The 25,863-nt window shown below is 41.5% G+C and overlaps 1 protein-coding gene across 1 annotated transcript in view; it reads left to right on the top strand.

The window, feature by feature from the left end:
- Positions 1–25,863, top strand: part of ARB2A (ARB2 cotranscriptional regulator A) — a 973,029-nt gene that overhangs the window by 709,391 nt on the left and 237,775 nt on the right. The window contains exon 8 of the mRNA XM_082243137.1: positions 23,560–23,676. Within this exon, the coding sequence (XP_082099263.1) occupies positions 23,560–23,676 (117 nt within the window). The remainder of the gene's footprint in view (positions 1–23,559; positions 23,677–25,863) is intronic.

The raw sequence follows: 25,863 nt of genomic DNA, 5'->3' as shown, positions 1-25,863 counted from the left end.
AGATCACGTGGTAAAGGGCCACTGTGATTGCCCCTTTACCTCGATCTGTGATCAGCTGAGTCCGAAGGACTCTGCGATCACAGAGCGTGCCACCTACGCTCCACAGGGGGTGCATGGGCAGTGTGATAGTGGGAGAAACTGAAACTATAGCTGCTGAATTTTAATAAACACACTTACCTATCAAAGGATCCAGTGCCATCCACACCGGCATGTCAACTGTGGGCATCCAGCTGTGACAGCTTGCAGCTTCACAGCTGGCTGCCCACTGTGCTTGTGCGAGCCACGCTGCACTTTGTAAATGATCCCGCAGCCTTCTGGGACCTGTCAAGAATCAGCAGTTTTTCTACAACTTAAACTGGAACTTCACCCAAAAGGGGAAGTTCTGCTCTTTCTCCTCTTTCCCTCCTCTTCATCAACTTTTGGCATACTATTCTTTTTTTTTGGGGGGGGGGGGGGTGCAGATACTTAGTTTTGACCAGTATGTGCTCCCACTTCCACTCAGATCATCTATGTGATCAAAGTGAAAGTGAGTGGGGGTAAATATCAAAACTAGGTATCTGCCAAAAGGTGAAGAAGCGTGGAACTTTCCCTTTTGGGTGAAGTTTCGCTTTAAGTTGTAGGAAAACAGAAAAAAGGAGTCTTGACCTGTAGAATTTGCCTCTGGTGTTGGGTCATTTATTTGTTGAAAGGTTGTTCATTTTATTTTATTTTTTTTTTTTTTTTGTAGCTAATGCACAGTCCTTTGCATTCCGCACTATGCTGCACTGCACATACGTTACTTTGCTTGTGTTTAGGTGTTGGCTTCCTTGGATATACAAGCTTCTGTCTAAGTGTTATGCTGGGCTTGAAAGGAACAGGGTTGCAATGTTGAAGATCATTCTGAGTTTCTCTGACACTCCCAACACATCTATCTCCATTCTGACCTCTTTTAGACAATCCCAACTGTACTTTTATTTTCTACATCAGCTTATCCCCCACAGTTATTACGTTTTGTATAACTTGACCCTCCCTTTTAGATTGTAAGCTCTAATGAACAGGTTACTATTGTAACTGTACAGTCTGCCTTCATGTTGTAAAGCGATGTGCAAACTGTTGGCGCTATATAAACCTGTATAGTAAAAATAATAATAATTTATCCCAATAAACTTGCTGTGTATAGCTCCTTTGTTATTAAAGATCGTTTTAAAACTGTACAAGATGCTCATTGTAAAATGAACTAAGTGAAATCTGTAGTTTCCGTGTGATTTTTGTTCTGAAGATATTTATTGCCTCTCTGTGTCTGGCTTCAGTACTTCCTGGCTTATTTATCTTGAAAAAGAATGTCAATCCTTTTCATCTGCACTGTTGTTCTAGGTCAGAAACTCAAATTTGAAGCCAAAGGATAAGCATGATAGCTAGAAAATGACAATTTTCAGAAGGACAAGTCAGTTGTGGCATCTTACATATTTATCTCAGTGCAGGTACTTTCAAAGTAGATCAGAAAGTAATGGCAAACAGCTTTGTAAGGTGAGACTGTTATTCTATATTGGGCCACAATACAAATTGTTCTGTAAATGGAGGAGTGGTGGATGAATGACAAGATCCACCCTCTCCAATCACAGAGCACTTGTGATTCTGGGAAAGAATACTACAAGTTCTGTGAATGGATGAGAGAGGAGGAAGGGGAGGGCGAGTGGCGCTAATGCTTCACAGTCGCAACCACTGATCCTAACCTCTGCAACACTGAATGATTGCCACTGTAGACTATCCAGCATCCATGGAGGTAGGCTTTATATTCTAAGTAGAAGCCAGCAGGACGTGAATCTTCATTAAGGATAAGTGATCTCCCTTATATTGTATCCATGCAAAATTTTTAACTAAACTTCCACAGTAGGTTTTACAAGGGGGCTGGTCGGGCCTTTTCCGATGCCAGTTTCGGCATAAGATGCTTCAGGCTGCTCTATGAATTTTCGATTCCTCTGTTTGTCTGTTTTGTGGGTCTGCTATTGTGTTTTGCTGTTTTGCCCACCCCTTAGTTGCATTGCTTTTGAACATCCCAGTCGTCTACAGAACACAGGATCTTAGTCTTAATGTACATTTAAAAATAAATAGGATTTTTTATGTAAGCTCTTTTTCTAAGAGTACATTACAGGCTACAGTTTCTTCCCCACTATTCCTGTGATTAACTCCTGCTGCTTGCTTTAAAACTGAAGCTTGCTGGGAGTGGCGGGTTATAAAAGGGCTGTCCTTACTGCTTTGTTTGCCAGTGCCCAATCACCTGAAAGTGCATAACCCATCTGTCGAAGACTAAGATCCTGTGTCTTGTAATTTAGAGGATTTTACAGGTATGTTTTTTTTTTTTTTTTTTTAGATGAAACTTGTTGTTGTATGTGTCTATTTGTTTTATCTCTTTGCAGCCTGATAACCTTTTAACTATTCAGATCAATTTATACCTTTCAAAAGTAAGGTGAACGTAGTCAGGGCAGTTCACAGAATAATGCAATACAAAAATATTCCACAGCATACTTGTAGTTGCTTTCCACCAGCCCCTTTGGGTTGCATTGGGCAGCACTGCCCAGTGAAGTCCCAATGCAAACATAAGGCAAAAAAAAAACTTGCATTGTATAGGTTCCATTCACACCAACATACCTTGTTGCTGTGTTTTGTGACTAAATGATGCAGAAAAGTTACAGTGCACTGCAATGCTTCATGACACATTGCATTACAGAGAATTAACCTAGAGATAAAAAAAACAAAAAACAAGGAAGAAAACCTGAGCACTGCAATGCGTTATAACAACAAACATTGCACCCATGTTATTTGCTGTGTGAGGTGTGGGGTGAACCAGCCCTTACTAACTATTAAGCACAAAAGTCTAGACTTTTTCAACAATTTTAGGTAATCAAAGGGATTTTTTTTACACACATTTAAAGTGGAACTTGAGTCAAATAAAAATAAATCCTGCTAGATCACTACATACTGGCCCCTTTTGCATGTAAAACATTTAAAATAAGTACCTATACTGTTTAAAATCCAAAAATACACGGTCTCACCCTGCTCTGCACATGATCAGTTGCTCTCTAATGTTTGTCAATATGCCAAAAGTCAGAGCCACCAGAGGCAAATCTGCTGACAGCCTAAAGATTTACTGCTGATCAGAGGCTCTGAGCTTCAGCAAAATGACAACCTTTGGCAAGAAGGAACAGGAACAATGATGGAGGCAATTTACAGCACACATTTATTTCCGTAGCAATAATATTAAAGTAGCATGTGTGTTCCTTGCTAAAGAACATTATTTTTTATCAGTTTTTTATGGGTGAAGTTCCACTTTAAACATATGTGAAGCCACACTACAGTACTAAGACCCCCCTGCAATTGTGGTCCTTAGCTTTAGTCTAACAGAGACATCTGTAGCAATGAATACATGTTCATTGGGAGCAAGTATGTTTTGGAGTCGGCCCCTTCCTTTTTAAAGGTGCAGGGATTCCTACAACAATAGCTGAAGACCTCCATTGTGGTGTCCTAGTGCAGCACTGTATCTTCAATTTATTTGCAGTTGTATACAAGAAGAACCTCTATTTCAATGGAAATTGATTAAACCATTGAGTCTTTGTTTTTGTGCTGGGAAATTATTTGTATTGTGTTGATTAGTGGTATAGTAAATATAATTTACAGCAGCTAGGGATACTGATGATCGTTCATAACAAAGCTCCACTGATACCTACTTTTCCATGGATGACATATTGAGCTCTTTCATTAGGCAAGAAGTTGACCACAAGTCTTATGGCGCAGCACACAGGAAGCCATGTCTCACGTCCATGCAGCATGGAAAGTCACTTTTCTGACAAAATTGGACTCAGTGGGCGAGCTTATGGGCAGAATGTTTCCTCCATAGGAAAAGAGGACTTGTTACAGTTCCCCATGATGACCCATAGACAGGGCTGTCTTTAATAATGTTTGGACCCTGAGCAAGCATTTTCTTGCTCCCCCCCATGCAATTTTGCTCTGTACCCCAACATCCCAAAAAACAAACCCATAGTCTGTACCCCCCTGTCTACAGCTATCTCTGGTACCCCCCTGTCCACAGCCACCTCTGTACCCCTCTGTCCACAGCCACCTCTGTACCCCCCTGTCCACAGCCACCTCTGTACCCCCCTGTCCACAGCCACCTCTGTACCCCCCTGTCCACAGCCACCTCTGTACCCCCCTGTCCACAGCCACCTCTGTACCCCCCCATCCACAGCCACCTCTGTCCCCCCCTGTCCACAGCCACCTCTGTACCCCCCCATCCACAGCCACCTCTGTACAACCCTCCACAGCCACCTCTGTACCCTCTGTCCACAGCCACCTCTGTATCCCCCCCATCCACAGCCACCTCTGTATCCCCCCAACCACAGCCACCTCTGTATCCCCCCTGTCCACAGCCACCTCTGTATACCCCCCTCTCCACAGCCACCTCTGTACCCCCCCATCCACAGCCACCTCTGTACCCCCCCATCCACAGCCACCTCTGTACCCCCCCGTCCACATCCACCTCTGTACCCCCCCCCCCGTCCACATCCACCTCAGTACCCCTACCCTGTCCACAGCCACCTTTGTACCCTCCCCCTGTCCACAGCCACCTCTGTACTCTCCCCCATCCACAGTTACCTCTGTACCCTCCCGTCCACAGCCCCCTCTGTATCACCCCTATGTCCACAGCCACTTCTGTAACCCCCCCCCTTACAGTTCTCACCTCTTTTCATAAATTCACCCACCTCCTTCTCACAGTTCTCATCCTCACAGCGATGCTGCACCATTTTGTTATGTGTGTGCGCATGCGCGCTCTTTTTCCAACACACAGTGCAGTTTCCGCCTATCAGACCTGTAGCATACAGCCAGAACACTTTACTCTGTTCTGTGCTGTGCTATAGAAGTCTGAGAGGCGAGATGGGGGCAGGGAGCATGGAGAGCCGCTCTGCCTCACTCCCTGTCAGGACGAGCCAGCTCTTACACATATAGCCCGCAACTGTGCTTCTCCCCTGTCAGTATCCCTTGTCTTGTGTTAACCCGGTCAGGAGAGCAAACGGGGAAGGACGGGACAGCTGTATTTGTGACTGCTACACTGGGAGAACAATTTTAGGCCAGAGCAGGCTCCAAGGGCAGCTGCTTTGGGCCCCCCAACAATGACAGGGCCCTGCGCAGCTGCCCCTTTTGCCCTGCGCTAAAGACGGCCCTACCTAGAGACCAGAAATTGTTCAGTTCTTTGTTAGTTATCTAAAAAAATATTCTTTGGGTTGGATGGTTATACCAGTGTAACAATATAGATTATGAATAATTTACTTTCCAACACTGGGCTTCATAAATGAACTACACATGATAACAAATGTCTTTATTTGTTTATCGCAAGTGGAAAAAGGGAAGTTTTTGCTGGTATTCCTTTAAACTGAAAACAATAAAAACAAATTTGGTCATTGTTGGTCAAAAAGGCAGCAGAGGTTTTTTTTACTGTATTGACCCTCAAAGCATCTTTTGACACTCTTTATCCATTACAACTACTTGTTTTTAAGGCTTTTCCTTCCTTTGGTTTTGACATAAGTATAGAGAACTAAGGTTGCGCCTTCAAAGTGCAGGAAAAGTGAATATTGTGTTATCCTGTTGAGGCAGTGGAAATCCAGCTGTCTGTGTTTAAATAACCTTGCTTTAAAGCTTCATATCCATCTGTGATGTGCAGAGCTCATTGCTGGGTACCTTCCCTTGTAATCTTGCTCATCACTTGGCTTTGTGTTTGTGTTAAACATGGCTCAGAGTTCTGCTGATCTGAAAATTCTCAATCCAATTTTATATTTGAGCTGTAGGAAGATTGATGTTCACATATTGCTATGTGGATAGCACCATACCTACTGAGCATAGATAACCTGCAAGTCTGTGCTTCCCATGTGTTGGGGTAGGGGAAAGTAAATAAAGTGATATTGCAGAATGGTATCAGTTTTGTTACACAGGGAATATGCTTGGGGAATTGGCACGTTGAATGCAGCAGAAACATTAAAACAAACTATGCTGACTACCTTAAGACAAATATTTTTTTTTTCCATTTAACAATTCTAAACTCTATTTTGTGTGTTAAAACAGTGGCTCTCATGGTTCCTGGAAACATACAAATATATTATTTTCTGAATGTATGTATTTCAATATTGCTGGACTGGTTAGAAAAACAGCCCTAACATATAGCAATCAAATAGTAACTGAACATTTGTGCAATGTCTGTTCATTGTTTGTTTGAGTAGGCGTATATGCAGGTTGGTTTATAAACAACAACACTAATAAGACAAATTATAAAAATTTGGGATTTAATAGATTTGCAACATGTTGAATCATTTTTCTGTAGATGATCATGTTTATTAACTAATATTCCCAGCAACAGCTTACCAGGTGTAGCAAACAGGATGTGTGCTTGTTGAAAATTTGCTTATGACTGGAAATTTTAAATGGTGGCTGACAAATTATGTAATTATGTAAACCGCGCAAGACGAAAAAACAAAAACATAAAATTAGTAGAAAACTGCAAAAAAAAAATGTTCTCCCTGCAAGAGCATAATGTGCTACTATGCATTGCATAGTAGCAGCACACTATGAAAGACTTACGTGAAAATGAGGCCCTCTAGTGGTGCACTGTCACTGCTGACAGGCATTCCATCTTCATCCGGTCTTCCTTTGGTGCTGCGGCTGTTTAAATGGGCGAGTCACGATTACGTCACTCTTGTGCATGAGCGTGGAAATCAAGGCCGAAAATCACGTTCGCCGGTGACATCACCCCACTGCTAAAGTAAATATCTCCTAAGCGATGCACGCATAGGAGACATTTACTATACCTACAGGTAAGCTTTATTAAAGGCTCACCTGTAAGTATAAATCAACAAAAGGCTATCACTACCACTTTAATAGAGTTTTTGATCACTTACTTATAATCATTTAAGTGGATTCTTTATTTCTTTGTTGCAAAATAGGATGCTTTGCACACTCCTCAGATACTTGGGGTCTACTTGGGATTTCCTTTAGATTGACCTTTAACTATATATAGTGCCTGGTTTGTTGCATACTAATTGAAAGTGTTTTAGGTTAAGACTTCATATTATATGGTTTTGATAAATCTAAAAGAAAATTGTGTAAAGTAGGGCCAGTCCTAATGGCTCCAAAAAGGTCAGCATACACAGGTGCTTGTAAAGTGTTTCCTGGAGCTGCAGTGACTGACAGGCATTGATGCTACCTACTCTTCTCATCTGCTTCCTTGGCTGGCCTCAGGTCTGACTATGAGGGTACTGAAACACTAGCACATTTTACACCTGATGCTCGTGTGTGCAAAGCCTAAGCCATATCAAATGAGCCAAATAAGGGTTGAGGTTGTAGAATGGGTGTGTAGAATATCGTGAAGATATTATATGGGAAAAAATAAACTTGTTCCAAGTATGCTGTATATACAACCATATTTCAATGGGGACTCAAGTTGTTTAAGCAATGGACAAAAAATATTTAAAAAAATGTTATGGTAAATCTGTTTATGGACATTTTTTCATGTACACATTTGTAAAGCCCCCGTAGACAAGGAGCAAGTATTGGCAGCTTCAACAGAAACCGCCCAACATTCGACCCCGTGTATGGCAGCCTGACCAACAGAAGCTGGCTGAACGTTCTGCTTCTGTCAAAGGGGTATGACCGAAAAACATCTGCCAATCCACATCCGATCAGCACTCTCAGCCAATAGTTCAATGGGGAGATCGCTGTACTAACATCGGATAGTACAGCAAGTTCCTCTGGGTTTTTTTTGTTCAGACTGCTGGGTTAAACGAAAAAAAAACTGATCGTGTGTACCTAGCTTAAGAAAATGTCAAATTAGTTAAGTATACATTTCTTAAATGTACAGTATCTCACAAAAATGAGTACACCCATCACATTTTTGTTTTCATGTGACAACACTGAAGAAATGACACTTTGCTACAATGCAAAGTAGTGAGTGTACAGCTTGTATAACGGTGTAAATTTGCTGTCCCCTCAAAAAAACTCAACACACAGCTATTAATGTTAAATGTAAACCGCTGGCAACAAAAGTAAGTACATACTGAAGTGAAAATGTCCAAATTGGGCCCAATTAGCCAGGTCTCAGGTATGAATGGGGAGCAGGTTTGTTAAATTTTGTGTTATCGCTCTCACTCTCTCATACTGGTAACTTGAAATTCAACATGGCACCTCATGGCAAAGAATTCTCTGAGGGTCTGAAAAAAAGAATTGTTGCTTTACATAAAGATAGCCTAGCCTATAAGAAGATTGCCAAGGTCCTGAAACTGAGCTTCAGCACCGTGGCCAAGACCATACAGCAGTTTAATAGGACAGGTTACACTCAGGACAGGCCTTGTCATGGTCGCCTAAAGCAGTTGAGTGCATGTGCTCAGCGTCCTATCCAGAGGTTGTCTTTAGGAAATAGACGTATGAATGCTGCCAGCACTGCTGCAGAGGTTGAAGGGGTGGGGGGGTCAGCCTGTCAGTGCTCAGATCATATGCTGCACACTGCATCAAATTGGTCTGCATGGCTGTCGACCCAGTAGGAAGCCTCTTCTAAAGATGATGCACAAGAAACACTACAAACAGTTTACTGAAGACAAGCAGACTAAGGACATGGATTACTAGAACCATGTCCTGTGGTCTGATGGGACCAAGATAAACTTATTTGGTTCAGATGGTGTCAAGCGTGTGTGGCAGCAATCAGGTGAGAAATACAAAGACAAGTGTGTCTTGCCTACAGTCAATCATGGTGGTAGTAGTGTCATGGTCTGGGGCTCCGTCACTGGGGAGCTACAGTTCATTAAGGGAACCATGACTGCCAACTCCTACTGTGACATACAGAAGCAGAGTATGATACCCTCCCTTCGGAGACTGGGCAGCAGGACAGTATTCCAACATAACGGCCCCAAACACACCCCAAGATGACCACTGCCTTGTAAAGAAGCTGAGGGTAAAGGTGATAGACTGGCCAAGCATGTCTCCATACCTAAACCCTATTGAGCATCTGTGGGGCATCCTCAAACAGAAGGTGGAGGAGTGCAAGGTCTCTAACATCCAACAGCTCCAGGATGTCATCACGGAGGAGTGGAAGAGGACTCCAGTGGCAACCTGTGAAGCATTGTTCTCGCTTTTTTGCCAGCGGTTTAGACATTAATGGCTGCATGTTGAGATTTTTGAAGGGACAGCAAATTTGCACTGTTATACAAGCTGTACACTCACTACTTTACATTGTAGCAAAGTGTCAGTGTTGTCACATGAAAAGATATAATAAAATATTTACAAAAATGTGAGGGATACTGTATACTGGTTGTGCATTTTAGCTACAGTCCTGTTACTGTAAAATCATAATTGGGAGATATTTGAATATAGGACTGCCAGAGTTAATGTGCTAGTTTTGCTATACTGCAACAGTTCCATTGTACACAAGGGGATTCCATGACCGTGGATTCCATAGAGGAAACGATGGTGTATCTCCTCCTCATTACTTCCAGAGATTTAATGTTTGTATCTTATCTGAGCAGAAGTCTTTCAGCTGCAGGAAGTCATTGGCTGAACTTCCTGTGGATAACAATTATCAAATCACACAGATGTCATTCCATGTAGTGTAGTCTTATGCTCAGGGACTGTGATAACATTGTGTAAAAACTTTACTGCAAAGGAAATTCGTTAAAAGGTTGTTAACTTTGAAGAAAAAAAAAAACTGACTTGAAGCATCAGTGTTACACTGCTCTGAAGTTAGCCTGTGTATCTTTGTGTTAGTTCATTATTGGTCCTTAAAGGACTGTAGTTAGTTGCCCCCTATTAGATCTGTTCTGTAATGTTGAACACGTTTCGTAGCTTATCCAAGGTGGAGGACAGCCGGAGCATTCTGTCTAACGTTTCGCTTTAGACGCGGCATAGGCTCTCACCCGCAGGCACCTGGATGGGATTATGCAACTAGAACAGAGTGCTTTCACACCTCCCATTCTGTTTTGAACAATCAATTTCTGCCCTAACACATTCCACGTGAATTGGATCAAGATGTTGGTGCTACCTGTATGGATGTGAATTCTGGAGTATCTTCCTGAGGCTTTATAGGTCTAAAGAAGTGGCTTGGAGAAGCTATGAAATGTCTTTAATGTTACAGTTGAATGTGGCTAAAGCCTAGTACACTGTCAGCTCTGGTCAGAGCCGCTGTACCGGTCTGACGTTAGTACAGCGATCTCCCCCACTGAGCTGTTGTGTTCTGATAGGGGGACTCCTCCCCCCGCCAAAACACTCCAATCAGCGCTCTCAGCCATTGGCTGTTGGCTGCTGGTTTTCCAGCAGGCATGGCCATCTTCTTTTGGTGCCGCTGGCGTACACACAGGTCGAATGTTGGCCTTTTTTGTATTTTTTTTAACCGGCCAATGTCTCCTGACATTCAGCCCATGAATACGGGGCTAAAGTATTAGCTATCTCATGATCTGGAGTAAATAGGAACATTCACAGACAGCAAGCTCCTAATTAAAGTTATTGTATTGGTTATTTTATTGTACAGTCCAGCCCCAATCCTCCTCTTCTCTTTCAGGTCCCCCACCAGCACCCCTGTCTCCTCCTCTTCTCGGAGTGTGACCATAGGAAACCACTTCCTATTGTGGCACACCTAAGGGCTTGATCCTGAGCTGTGCTGCCTGTCCATAGACACAGACCATGAGGCTCGGCCCGCCACCCTCTCTCTCCTCACAGGCTGTGATTGACAGCAGGGAGAAGAGAAAGAGACTTTGTTCTAAGGTAAGTTTCATATAATGTGCTAATATGCAATGCATACTAGCGCAATTATGGCTTTACCTTACAGGTTCCAGAAAAAAAAAAAAAACAGACAGTGGTTTACTACCACTTCAACTAGGTATTAGTGCTGTTCTATACCCTGTGTTGTTTGTTTGCCTTACCTTTTAATGATGGGCTCACATGTTGTTGCTGCAGTTTGTAGTGTCATAGCTGATTGATCCCCTTAAGTCCATTCATTAATCCACCTAACTTGTCCTTATTCACAAGCAACTTCTTGTTCTGGGTCACAATTCATGCGTCAAATGTGTAATTTTTAATGTGAGGAAAATAAACCGATCTCTTCCAGCATGGTAAACTGTTTATTAGCTCTTGGGGATTGTGGGATATATAGTTTATCCAGAAGAAGTGTCAATTCTTAGACCACAGACAGAGGTTATGCATTAACCTGTGATGTGCCCTCAATCCTCATATGTTAACAGGAATTTCTTATACTGGATTGTAATGATTTATCTATGAACTATAGGCACAGGGCATCAAAAGACATCATTCAATTGCATGATCAATGCACATCTTATGCGAGTGAGAAACACAAGGTGCATGTAGGAAGGTTTATCATACATTTAAAGCTCAGATGGCTGTCTTGGGTATGGCCCCATTTATACTTAGGCAATTAGGAATTGTGGGAAGAATATATGTGATTCTGCACACCATTCCAAATCACACTTAAATCTTGCTTAAACGCTCAATGTGCATCTGAGTGCCACTCATCCTTAATGACATCTCAAACGCAGTGCGATTTTTGCCACGATTGTTGCACAGCACAACACGTGAGAAATGCAGCAAAATGCAAGTATAAAAAGGCACATGGCTGGAGGATCCCGCAGTAGCGTGGCGCTGGCAGTGCTCCGGATTCCGGCAGATATGCTCTTCTCTCTCCCTTCCTCCCTCTTCTTCCAGGGATATTCTCCCTTTCCCCTCTGCCTACCTTTCCCTCTGGTCTCCTTTCCGATGTCCCTGTTTCTAGACTTCTCTCTTGTCTCTCCATCTTTCCTTCTTTCCTACATGCTGTCTCATTCACCTTGAGTGGGCGTTAATGGTTGATGTTTTGGAGGGTCTGCCGGTGTTGGCTACAACCCGTCCTTCTCCCCTTTGGCCCCCCCGCTTGCGGGGTTGGCCCTAGGTCGACGCAGTCCCTCTGTGTGGTGCCTCCCGGTCGCCTATTGTGGCCCCGCCGGTAGCTGTGGGGGGTTTGAATTGCCTGGGGGGGAGCCGGCTGGGGTCGTCGCACTGGGGGCGGTATGATGGAGGCGGATGCCCCCCTCCCCCAGCGGCGTGCTCCCGCTTGGGACTCCCTCGGGCTTGCAGTTGCGCCCTCTGGGACCCACAGACGTCTGTTGCTGACCACAGCGAATGCCACCCGGCAGACCGCCTTCTAATCTGTTCTGCTGACTATTGATTTGCACTATGGTGCGCTGCCGCACGTTACTGTTTTATTCTTATGATGTTATGCACCGTATTGCACTTTTATGCCCACTGGGAAGCGGCGATATTAAGCTGCCTCCCCTACTTTGTTGTTTTGTTGTTGCTGTCTCATTCTTGTCTGTTCTCTTGTACACTAAATAAAGATTCATTAAAAAAAAAAAAAAAAAAAAAAGGCACATGGCTCCGGGACAATATTTGGTACCAGATCTTATTTAGCACGACAAACCTGGATAGAGCGACCCATTCAAGTGAGCAGCAGTTCCGGCAACGCGCAATGTGAATGGGACCTAAGGGCAAAGCAGACACAGCTCAAACTTGCCTCTATCTGCACTAATGGAACAGTGCAAAGAGGAAACTATTACCTGCCAGTAATATTGTTCAGAAAATAACTAAAACTCTGGTGGTTTTCTTGGAAAAAACTTTTCCAGCTCTGCCCTAATTCCCTCTGAATCAAAGATCAATGCTGCTGTGTTTGTTTTTAACAATTGATTATTTTTTTGATTGCAACTCTGACAATTGGCCATGCCAAGCCATTTATACCAAGGAAAGCATTTGCAGCACCTTTAAACGCATGCCCGTTAAAGTGCCTTGTGTTAAGGCAACTCATTCACTTGAATGCTAAGTGCATCATTGCACAACAAAAAATCACTGCTACGCCAAATGCAATGCACAGCATTACATTGGGAAGGTGTGTTGTGGCTCAATTCCCAGATAAATGGAACCACAGCTTACCAACTCAAGTAACGCGCCAGATCACGTATATATAAAGTACACAATTAGACTCTTCCGACTAGGGAGCGTGCATGCATGCCGTAGGCGACTCACTTCCACTGTGATTACACACATCGGAAGCCAATCGGCGGGTACACGGTACCAAATGTCTGATGGCACCCGCCAGTCATTAGGCAGAGAGAATGGCAATCAGCTTATGTAAACAAGGTGGATTGCGTTTCTGGAGAGAGAAGGCATTGAATTTGTGTTCCTGCAAAGCAGGGAATAAATTCCATCTCTTCCAGTAAAAGCACCTTACACAGTTCACATAAAGACTGGTTAGGCACACAGTTAACCCTTTGATTGCGCCTGATTTTAACACCTTCCCAGCCAGTGCCATTAGCACTAATCACTGTATTGGTGTCACTGGTGTCCAAAAAGTGTCAGTGTCGGAATGTCCTCCGCAATATCGCAGTCCTGCTAAGTCGCTTTTTTTTTATATTAAATAAATATAAATATCCCAAAGTTTGTAGACGCTGTAACTTTTGTACAAATCAATCAATATACACTGTGATTTTTTTTAACCAAAAATATATAGCAGAATACATATTGACCTAAATTTATGAACAAATTTGATTTTTTTTATTACATTTTTTTATTGGATATGTTTTATAGCAGAAAAGAAAAAATATAGTATTGTCTTTGTTTTTAAATTGTCGATCCTTTTTTTTTTTTTAAGCGCGAAAAAAAACAAAAAAAACACAGAGGTGATAAAATACCACCAAAAGAAAGCTCTATTTGTGGGAAATAAAGGACATAAATTTTATTTGGGTACAGTGTCACATGACCGTGCAGTTGTCCATTAAAACAACACAGTCGCGTATTGCAAAAAAATGGCCTGGTCCAGAAGGGGGGTAAATCTTCCTAAGTGAGTTAAGTAATGCTTTAATGTGCATTGCATTAGGGAAGGTTATTAATTTGCAATATGTTTTCTAATGCACCACAATGAATCGAAAATTCCTCATGTACTGTTTTAAAACCTCATTGCAACTATTGGTTATATGTTACAGTGTGTTGCAGCCCAAGTGCATTTGGGTGGCATTCAGAATTATTGGCACCAATGCATATAATGCATTGGTGTGTTTATCACAATGCATGTACTTGATCTGCGCTAGAGAATTACACAAAGCTTAAAGGGTAACTCCACTTTCGTGAGCAAAAAAGCAAATAAAGAAAAAACAATATAGCATATACAATTGCGACACAAATCATATTGTGATTGAATGTCATTAAAAATGACCTTTCCTTTTCTATCGGCAGCTGTTGTAATTTTCTGAAAATGCAATGCAATATGGCTACCTGGAGCTGTTCTGTACACAGAATGTGTACTGGCCACACCCCAGAAACATAATTTCCTGCTTGTGTGATTGGCTGACCAATTTTCCCAGAAGTCTGCACTAAGATACAAGTCAGATTTCTGGCATCCCCTGCAACAAAAATGTCATTTTTGGTGAGATACTCCCAATAGGAGCACTCCTAAAGGGATGCAGGCCCAGCAGTTTAACTCATTAGAGCCCTGCAGCTGCCACAGATGACAAATAATTATAAACCACTCCCATTTGACCCACTCAGCACAGAGGAACAAACAATGATTTCTTCAGAATGACAAAAGGTAGGAATCTGCAACAAAGTTTGTTAAAATCTGTATAATGTACATGGATCACCCAGAGGGGAATGTTTTTTTTTTTTCTCAACAAAAGTGGAGTTATGCTTTTAGAAAATAAATCCATTAAGTTCCTTAGTGTTGACAAACTTCATCAAAAAAGTGTAGCAATGTGCTTGCATTATCTGGGGCTTCATATACATACCCGTTCCAAGTAACTTAAAGGACAGCTTCACCCAAGGGATTGTGATAATGGGAGTTCACTTTTAGATCTGCTTCAGGGTTAAATGTATAAATCTGGAAAGAAACATAATCTTTATTTTGGCATATGAAAAAAATATCCATCCTACAATATATTTTGTTACACAGTATAGTCGTTTGTGCTGTTTTTCAAAATTGCTATATTAATTTGTTATAGTGGATGCAGTATTAGCATATGTTGTGAACAATTTAGCATATGCGTCAATATTGTTAAGACAAAACACATAAGTTCTGCAGATAATAACCTAATGGTTAGTATTTGCTTGTTAATGTATTTTGGCGTACTCTATAACTATTTAAGCAATATTGATATCAGAATGCATTATGTGAAAATCTGCCCCTGTTCTGATTTCTGGATCAGAATCAGTCAGGAAAGAATGATTTAGATCTCAAACTTTTGTACTGCATGGGACTACATTTTGGAGCCTAACTATAAAGAAAATGAGAAATCAAGATTTACCACTTTTTATTGTGTCATCACAAGGTCTGCTTGGATCCCACACTTCTGGGTTCTGGTGAAAGGAATCAGCAGGGCACCCTACATGATTTAGACCTTGTTTACAATTGCTCAAAATACTGACGCTGAACTAACGTGTCTATATTGTTAATGCACAATGTTCATCATATTTGATGCGCCTTAAAAACGCTCACCAAAACACCCTATGTGTGCTTGATGTGCACTAAAGACAAGTTAAAAATGCACCCCAGATGCAGTTGTGAACAAGGCCTAATGGGCCTCAAACGCATGCCGGTGTGTTTAGCGTAGACATGAATGGAAGGAGTTGAGATGCTTCACACCCTTCCAAACTCCACATGAAGCTTCATTTTTGAAGAGCAGCAACACAGTGCAAACACTTCATGTTTTGATATGTTAACAGGACCGTGTGCTGTCCATGTTGTCAGTTGTAGACTGCTTGACTAGGAGGTTAGGCAGCTTAAAAGTGCACCTTAAACTCCTGCTTACTGTTGACATATAAAAAGAAGAGAACAGAGAGCCTCTAAGTGCAGCAATTTATTAAAAGCTTAAAATCACTGGTAATAACAACTCACTAGATGGAAGTGGAATAATGGCTTGTAAACTCCGGTGAGATCTCACACTTAAAAAAAGAGCGCGCACGCCCATCGAGAGCCGTGCGCGAGCTCTGAAACGCGTCGTGTCATTCCTATCTCCGGTGACGTCACGCAGCGTGCGCTGCGTTCCAGTGTGGTACATTGGCGCCCTAGCCGTACCCGGAACCTGGAAGTCGGAGGATCCCCGGCACAGCATCCATCTGTCCACCTGACTGGCATGGAGCTTTCCACTCTCCAGGACCCCTGGGACACAATCCATCTCCTGACATGCCACCGGAGTTTACAAGCCATTATTCAAGCCATTATTCCACTTCTATCTAGTGAGTTGTTATTACCAGTGATTTTAAGCTTTTAATAAATTGCTGCACTTAGAGGCGCTCTGTTCTCTTCTTTTTACATGTACCCACAGCGTTGACTTCACTGTGTTTTTGGAGCCAGCCCTTATAGCAGCAACTACCACCTACTGGCATATTGATTTACATCATTTGGGACTAAAACTGTGAACTACATTTATGGACTTTTTTATTGTCATTTACAGTCCATTGGTTGTCCCTCCCCCTATCATCTCTACTATGCCATGCATCGGTCACTACTTTGTATATAGTCAATACTCCATCTAGCCTACACCAGAGCGCTTGCTTCTTTATCTGTTACTGTTGACATAGGTGCACCTTGCTATATTACAATTCTATAGAGCCCTTGGAAATCATGTTGGCAGCTTTCTGATTAATCAGTGGTATGAAGGGGACTACATTAGTCTGCAGACCACTGCATATAATGCTCACTTGTGATGCTGGTGTTATCATGATGACTCTAGAGTCCAGAGGACTACAGTGGGTTTGTTTCTAATAGCCATACTGCTGGAATTTGCCCAGCAGCCTCAGACTAAAGTGTGAACCTAAACCTTTATGTGGAGTTCTGAAGGAGCAGAGGCACATTTAAAGCTGCATCGCTGGGAAGGCCATCATTTAGGGTTTCCTTCAAGACCTATTTTTATTATTTTTAGGCAGTTCCGTTATGGTGGCTGTTTTTTTTTTTTTGCCATTTTCTTTTTTTTATTAACATATTTTCAATGATCTTTTCTAGTTTTTCTACTGTTTATCTTTTTATAGCACTTTTTTACAGCATTCTTTTTCCAATCTTGCTCCTTTTGTAGGCTACTGGAAAAAATAGTTAATAAAGCAATGTACTGTATATCTAGTATATGATGTGCCAGGTTTCCTGACTGGTTTGTAAATGGCCCACTAAAAATAAAGCTGTACTGAATGAAAATATGTAGGCTGCCATTGCTGGACTCCTCCCCCTGTAGGCGACACTCGCGCGCCGCCGGAGGCGCGCTCCCGCTGTTTTCAGTCACAGTGGGAGTCGGGCCAGGGGAGGACCGGCGGCGATCGCCGCTGCTCTTCCCCGATCGTCGGGGGGGAATCGAGTTTGGAGATCCTCCCGCTTGTGTAAACAGAGCGGGCGGATCTCCTAAGTGACAAGGAGTGACAGATTGCAGTGTTCAGCATAGCTGAACATGCGATCTGTCCTTGTGTCACTCAGTCACCTCCCCCCACACACGTCAGTAAGCACCAGGCATACATTAACCCCTCCCTCTCCAATAAAATTAACCCCTTCCCTGCCAGTGTCATTTTTACAGTAACAGTGCATATTTATAGCACTGATTACTATAGAAATGTCACTGGTACCCCCAAAAGTGTCAAAAATGTCAGTCAAGGGTCCGATCTGTCTGCCGCAATGTCGCAGTCCCGCAAAAAAAATCGCAGATCGCCGCCACTGCGTGTTAAAAAAAACACCAAAAATGACAGAAATCTTTCCCTTAGTAAACGCAATAACTTTTGCGCAAACCAATCAAAATACGCTTATTGTGATTTTTTTTTACCAAACATAGGTAGCAGAAAACAAATTGGCCAAAAATGTAAAAAAATTTTGATTTTTACATTTTTTTGGGGGGGAAATATTGTTATATTTTCAAAATAAACGCTCTTTTTTTTTGTTTATAGCGCAAAAAGTAAAAATCGCACAGGTGATCAAATACCACCAAAAGAAAGCTCTGTTTGTGGGAAAAAAAGGACGTAAATTTTGTTTGGGTACGGCGTCGCACGACCGCGCAATTGTTAGTTAAAGTCGCACATTGCCGAATCGCAAAAAGTGGCCTGGACGTAAGACAGCAAAATCCTCCGGTGGTAAAGTGGTTAAAAGTGATAGGTTTGCAAAGACTCTAAATAATGTTATTCGTTTATTACTTTTTTAAAAACTATTAGATTGTAAGCTCTCGGGAGCAGAGCCCTCCTAATCCTGCTGTATTGAATTGTATTGCACTGCACTGTTTCACACTGCCCAAACTGGTGCTATATAAATCCTGTATACTCGTAAATAAAAACTGTGTGTCTTTGTAATTATTTACATGCAAGCATGGGAGAGACATTTTCTGTTACTATATTTACAAAGTCTGCATTCTAAACAACAAGCCTGTACAGTGATGGTCTGGCTAATCCTTTTTTCCAACTGCTATATAGGGTCTATCTACCTAAAAGAAATAAACTATATGTTGTCTCTAATTATGTGAAATGCACTGAATGGTTTTGGCTGTGTGATCACCAGCATAAGTGTTAAACTTTATGGTTTGTTTGTTTTTTAGCTAAAACCCTTGATTTTTCATTTGTCCTTGTGAGGAGTAGGGATGGGCTCAGGCATGTTCTGATCCTAACCGCTAGGAAGCAGTCACAGCACACCACAAATCATAGGCAACGTGTGTATGTGCAGCTGTGGGCCCGGAAATTCCTCACTGCTTATGATTGGCGGTGTGCAGTGACGACTTCCTAGCAGGTACGATCCGAACACGCCTGAGCCCATCCCTACTGAGGAGATTTCCCTTTGATTCTTGTTTGGAGAATGCAAAAGGAAATGAGAGAAGATTTCCGGAAGTGGGATGAAATTCCCTTCAGTTCAGTTTTCACTGGAACAGGTGTCCCCATTGTAAAATTTTCCCTCACTTTTGGCTCAGTTGAAAACTTTAAAATCTTGGATTTCCCGTCACTTTTTGCCTTGGTGACAATTGTTAAAAAGAGTGGTGAATTGAAACAAACCTGAGCAATTTAAAATGAACATATAAAAACCAAAGTATGAGCAAGCTGAGGTTATTTTCATTAAAAACATTATTAGATTGAGATGTATAGGCAGATGAACTTGTATGCAGATCTCAACATGTCTAGTTAGAGTCATTGTTGGCAAATGCAACTGGGGAGGATCAGAGTGTCTTTTAGTTTTCATTTGACTTTTAGCTAAAGATCAGGTTGCTGCAGATCAAATTATGCTGTACAGTTTGCAGCATGTTTTTGCGGACCTTCTGGTGCTTCAAAAAGGGAGATTTTTCTATGCATGATGTAGCTGTAATGTGGCACTTAGATGGTTCTGGCCTGGCATTCTGCTCTGTTCTTAATGCAGTGTTGAACAAGGCCTAACCTACAAATGTCTATTTCTGAGATTAGATTGTCCAATTCGATAGGTTTCAGTAAAAGAGATTGTACCTGAAAGGAGATAACTACCATTGTGCTCTTTCTTTATAAAGCCCCTAGTGCTTTCGAATCCTTTATTTACTAAATTTTGAAATATAGGGGATGTTAGCTCTTGTGGTAGATGTGTTTGTACAGTGAGTCCAAGGCAGACAGGAACTATAGTTAAGGGCCTAGTAGCCCACTTTAAGAAAGAAAAACAAAATGTTTATAACATAGTGTTTTCCACACAAGCGTTTAAGCTTCACACCAAACATAAATGCCAAGCCACCTGGTTCTTAAGCTCAAATAGCATTAATTGCAGTACCTTGCTGAACAGGCCCACACTTGGCCTCTTGACAGGATTTTCACAGCACCTTGAACTTGCTGGATTCCCTACAGCCCCCTGGTTCTGCTAGCCGCCTCAGCTTTTTCAGTCTCCCAGATCCTCATAGCTGTCCCAACTCTCCCAGGCTTTGGGCAACAAATACCCCTCACAAGGGTTTAAGTCTTCAACAGCAACTCACAGCTCTCCTAACAGGGCTCTGTCTCCAAACAGCAGTAACTGCCCTAAGCTATTCTCAGATCTGCCTTATAATGATCCTGACTATTTGTGCACTCCTGACCAGGCTATAGGCAATTAGCATAACCCAGACACAGGACCTGAAGGCTCTGCTCCACTCAGTACTCTTCGTCGCCTTCAAGCTTCCAGCCCCGATTTGGAACTCCCAAATCCAGAGAAAACCTATCACACAATTTTCCTGCTCACAAAGCATCTGTTGGCACTTTTCAAACTGACTCTTTGAGAGTCTTGTGTCCTTTTGAAACCCATTTATATAGTGGCAGGTACTCTCACTGTCACAATATGTATATATCAGTGTATTATTAAAATTATAAATCTAATTTACCATTCTACGAGGAAGTGAGCTACCATCTAGATAGGGGAAGGCCTGTGGATGTGGTGTATCTGGATTTTGGAAAAGCATTCGATACAGTTCCCTATAAACGCTTAATCTACAAGCTGAGGTCTGCAGGCATGGACCATAAGGTTTTTTTCTTGGATAGAAAACTGGTTACAGGGGCTTGTCAAAAGTGTAGTGAGAAATAACGTGTACTTAGACTGGTCTGGAGTTGTAAGTGGGGTACCCCAAGGCTCTGTCTTGGAACAATTTCTATTTATTCTTAATTGATATAAAAGATGGGGTACATAGCTCAATCTCATTTTGTATGGATAAAACAAAAGAAGCAGGGCCATTACTTCAAAGCAGAATATAGAAATTTTACAGAAAGACCTGAACAAAATAATGAAGTGGGCAACTACATGGCAAATGAGGTTTAATGTGGATAAATGGAAAGGATTGTATTTGGGGGCTAAAAAAACATATACGCAAACTACTCACTAGGGGGAGAACCTCTGGGGGAATCAAGAATGGAGAAACATCTGGGGGTCCTAGTGGAAGACAAACTGAGCAATAGCATGCAATTTCAAGCTGTAGCTACCAAAGCCAGCAGAATATTAGCATGTTTGAAAAAGGGGATATACTATAATCCTGACACTTTATAAAACTCTGGTTAGGTCACATCTGGAGTTTTCCATCCAGTTCTGGTCATTAGTCCTCAGAAGGGATGTGCAGGAACTGAAGAGAGTCCAAAGAAGGGCAACAAAATTAATAATGGGATTTGAGGACCGCAATTACTAGGAATGACTACAAGCACTAAATGTATTCTCGATGGAGAAGAGAGGCTTGAGAGGGGACATGATAGTGATTTACAAATACCTCAATGGTGATCCCAGCATAGGAAAAAAAACTATTCAGTCTCAGGGAGTGTAAGAGGACACATGGCCACACAATGAGATTTGAGGAGAAGCGGTTTACCTTAGGCTGCGCAGGGGGTTTTTCACTGTCGGGGTGACAGGTATGTGTAACTCTTTTCCACAATTGTTGGTGTCAGCAGGGAGTATTGATATTTTCAAGACTCTTGGACGTGCATACTAAAGAACAAAACATACAGGGATATGCGAAATGACTATAGACCCTGACACAGGTACACCAACACAGGTTGAATTAGATGGACTATGGTCTATTCAACCTTATCTACTATGTAATCTTTTCTATTCACCTTGGGTTTCACATTTATTAAGCAAAACCTAAAACACAAATACAGTAAAACCTTGGATTGCGAGCATAATTTGTTCCGGAAGCATGCTTGTAATCCAAAGCACTCTTATATCAAAGCAAATTTCCCCATAAGAAATAATGGAAACTCAGATGATTCGTTCCACAACCATTTATTCATAAGTCCTTCAGTTTATAGTCCATATAAAAAGATTATAGCATTGCGATAGGTTATATAACCATAAAATGTCCATCCACAAATAGCCACTTCCACAAGGGGATTAGAAGCAAAATCCAGTAGGAGCTACAGAGTATCAAAGAGAAGAAAGGCGCCTCTAAGTGTAGCAATATGGTTCCATTTAATGAAGGTACAACATTTAGCAACTCACATGGTTGATGAATAAAACAGGCACATCTAAGTATGCAGGCATCCGGGGTAAAGCTGTCCACATGGACTATCTTCTGCACCGCCGGCTGCTAGTCTGTAATCCTGACCGGGAAGACCACCCTGCAGTAAAGGGATCTAAAAGCGAGGGGCAGCATGGAAGGGATGACGTAGATGGCGGTGCAGAGGATGGTCTATGTGGACAGCTTTAGCCTGGATGCCTGCATACTTAGATGTGCCTGTTCCAATCATCAACCATGTGAGTTGCTAAATGTTGTACCTTCATTAAATGTAACCATATTGCTACACTTAGAGGCGCCTCTCTTCTCTTTTATACTCAGCTGTGACTTGAAGCTACTTGTATATCAAGACATCGCTTGTAAACCAAGTCAAAATTTATTTGAAAATTTTGCTTGTCTTGCAAAGCGCTCTTAAACCAAGTTACTCTCAAACCAAGGTTTTACTGTACTGCTTTGTGAGGAGGAACAGAGTGTTTCATTTGTAAATATTACTGGAAAACATACAGTTTCTGTGTGACAATTTTTTCATGACCTAAAAATTGTAGAACAATAATTAGTCTAGAACAATAAATAGTCAGAAACATCTAATTAAAGCAGAGTTCAATCCTGTATTTGAAGTTTGGCACTCAACGTTCCTGATCTCATTAAAAGCTCCACTTCCTCTGTACCTCGCCGCAGTACATCATTTCTGGCCGCCCATTGGCTCCTAGGAGATGTCATCAATCCCAGGAGTCAATGGGCAACCTGCAGTACACCAAGAGCGCCACGCTTTGTTCACACTGCGCGGGCACGAGAGATCAGGAGGTGCACGCTGGGTAGCCAGCCGCACCATTTCCCGGAAGAAACTCAGAGCCGGCTTCAGGTGACCACACTAAGGATGGAAGCTCACTGGATCTGGAGGATACAATGAGTACAAATAAACAAATGAAAAAAGAAAACGTCTTCATATGCAGCATATGCCGATGCTTAGATTGCATAAGCTGTAAATGTCACAGGGAGGATTTAAAAAAACAAGACCAGAGCTCTGCTTTAATAAGTCCAGCTATACTTACTTTTCTTTTTTTTATTAATTTATAATAATGACAGTGGGTGCTGCAGTGTAAACACAACTACATAGATGTATGCAGTTTGTATGTGGTGAGAACTATACTAAAACTGCGTCACCTGGTATAGTAGTTCCCATCACACTATGTTTTCTTGCTTCCTTTTAGTAAGGTAACAAGGTCATCTGTGTTGCAATAAGAATAAAAAACTCTCTGGAAATCTTGTCTGGTGAAGCAGTAATAACATTGTTTTGTTAGGTTTAGATGCAAGCTTATAAAATATATTTTTGTGAATGTTGCACCCTTATTTTCTGTTTAAATGTAAAGTGGGAATTTCTCAACCTATTGATAGAAAACAGCGTTGTGATTTTTCTAGTTTTCTGCTTGTCTTTAGCTACACAAACTTTTAATCTAGGACCCCATCAAAGTTGGTTTAAACACAGGAAGTCTACGTTTGAATAATTGCTCAATCTATAACACAGCTGGATTAATATCCTACATTTTGCATATGTTTCTCAGACCTTTTTTTGTTCTTTCCCGAACAGATGATTCAGCGTGAAGCTGATGTGAAAAGTAAGGTCAGTGCTGTAGCTCTGACAGACTCCGTTCACAATGTGTGGCATCAGGAAGCCAATAAAACAATTCGAGAATGGATGAGAGAGGTAATAACTGTTTGTTTGTTGCTGTATATAATGAATATAGAAATAAAAAAATAAAAATGTATCACATGAAAATCCCTTTTGAGTTTCTCCAAAAATGCACAAGATTTTATAATGATATCCATTTGCTCAGTGGCTATATATTGCAAAGACTTTAATGGCCCCACTTACCAGCCTCTTTTCCTTTTGAATTTGTGATCGGAGTGAGAACATGTGAATGCCCTCTTTATTAGAAGGACAGAATTTGTAGTATTCTAGAGAAGGATGCTTCACCATGACCTCATTGCTATAGGGTTTTTTTGTTTTTTTTTAACCTTGCCCTGATGATGATCGACAAGCCTTAAACAGCCATATTAATTAAATACATGCCTCTTTTATATCTAGTCAGGGAGCCTGGGCTAGTTACTATACACCAGACATACTGGGCTTGATTTACTAAAACTGGAGAGTACAAAATATGGTGGAGCTGTGCATGGTAGCCAATCAGCTTCTAACTTCTGCCTGTTCAATTAAGCTTTGACAAAAAAAACTGGAAGCTGATTGTTTTCTATGCAGAGCTGATTGTTTTCTATGCATAGCTGCATCAGATTTTGCACTCTTTCATTTTAGTAAATCAACCCCACAATGTCACAGGCAAACTTTTGTTTCCCAGACTACCATAGTCTTAGCAGTCACCTGTATTCCCATCTCCATACCTTCATAAATGTCCCCGCTCATCTTTCATCAGGGAATGAGCATTTGGATTGTTAGGCCCACTTCATATTTGTTTGATGCATATTTGGCACGTTGTACATGCACTTTAGGCATGTTACCATTTTGGCTCTATATAATGTGCATTTTTATGAAAGCTCATCAAAGATTCAGTAAGCAAAAACATTTTTTTTAGTGCACCAAACCTAAAACACACAAGTATAAATGGGACCTAAGAAAGAAGGAGTGCAGAGTCAGCCAGACCATGACACTAAAAGCAGATTCAGAGGCTGGACAACAGGTGCAAAGAGTTCAGGCAGTGACTGTTCAAGGCATCTGTGATCTACTTCACTGACTTTACTTATGCCTTGTGGTAATGAATGATCCACAGTACCATATCTTCCAGTACCATTCATTTTGAATGCCCCCACCATGGCACTTTGCCAAAACATCTAAATGCATGTGCCTTTAAGAGTGCCACAATGCACATGGGGAAAATACCTGGGTATTGTGGTGTGCTGTGTAGGAAAAAATAAGTTTATGCCTAATTTTTGTGAATTTTTCTGCACTGGGATATCAATGAAAATGAACAGGATACTGTAATGCAGTACATGAATGATTAAAAATGAATAGGCTATTGTAATGCAGTACATGTTAATAAATTAAATACTGCATGTTTAAGTAAAAATGGTCACTTTCCCCAGTCAGGGCAAAGTGACAACCTAGTGATACTCAACTCTCCAGCTTTTCCCTGCTGCTCCTTCTTCCATTGAAGCCACCACCAAAATACCTGGTGTCAGCTGGTGTTTGAGTGGAGTGCAAAGACAGTAATGACATCACCTCCTCTATCACTTGACAGTGCTTGGGCCTAGCAATTGGCCAATAAACTTGAGTACTGTCACGTGGAAAGATATCACATGCTCCCTTGTACTCAAAAGCAGCTGGTATGATGTAAAAAAGATGACCCCCTCACGCTTTTTTCTGAAATAAGTACTCAATGCCACAATAGTATTCATAATAAGACCATCTACAAAAATAAAAAAAAATATATAGTGATTAATACACAATCAAAAATACAGGAAACGGCGATCACCAGTAATTGTATTTGTAACCATATAAAAGCCCTAAGTAGTTCAGCGCTACCATATAATACAAATCAATAGTAATAAATAGTAACAAATCAGTATATCCCAATACTGTATATAAGTGCATAATAATACTCCATACTCATACAATAATAGTGATACAGTAAATAATGATAAAGTCCATACAAAATAAAATTGATGTAGTAGAAAGGACATATAATAATCCCATACACCATCCAGTGAATGTGCAATCCCAGAAAAGATATGAATCTCTTCTCCACCACAATACCCTTCACCCCACCTCATGGATGTCCTCTCACCTGCTCCACAGGACCTCACTATACTACAGGAGGTCAAATAAGCTTTTTTATTATTACAGGGACATTGCCCAACTCAATGTTTCGATCATTATCTC

The sequence above is a fragment of the Pelophylax lessonae genome, assembly GCF_965119305.1.
Source record: "Pelophylax lessonae genome assembly, chromosome: 1".
Taxonomy (NCBI): domain Eukaryota; kingdom Metazoa; phylum Chordata; class Amphibia; order Anura; family Ranidae; genus Pelophylax; species Pelophylax lessonae.
The sequence above is the reverse complement of the archived record's forward strand: the minus strand, read 5'-3'. Positions and strand labels throughout refer to the sequence as shown.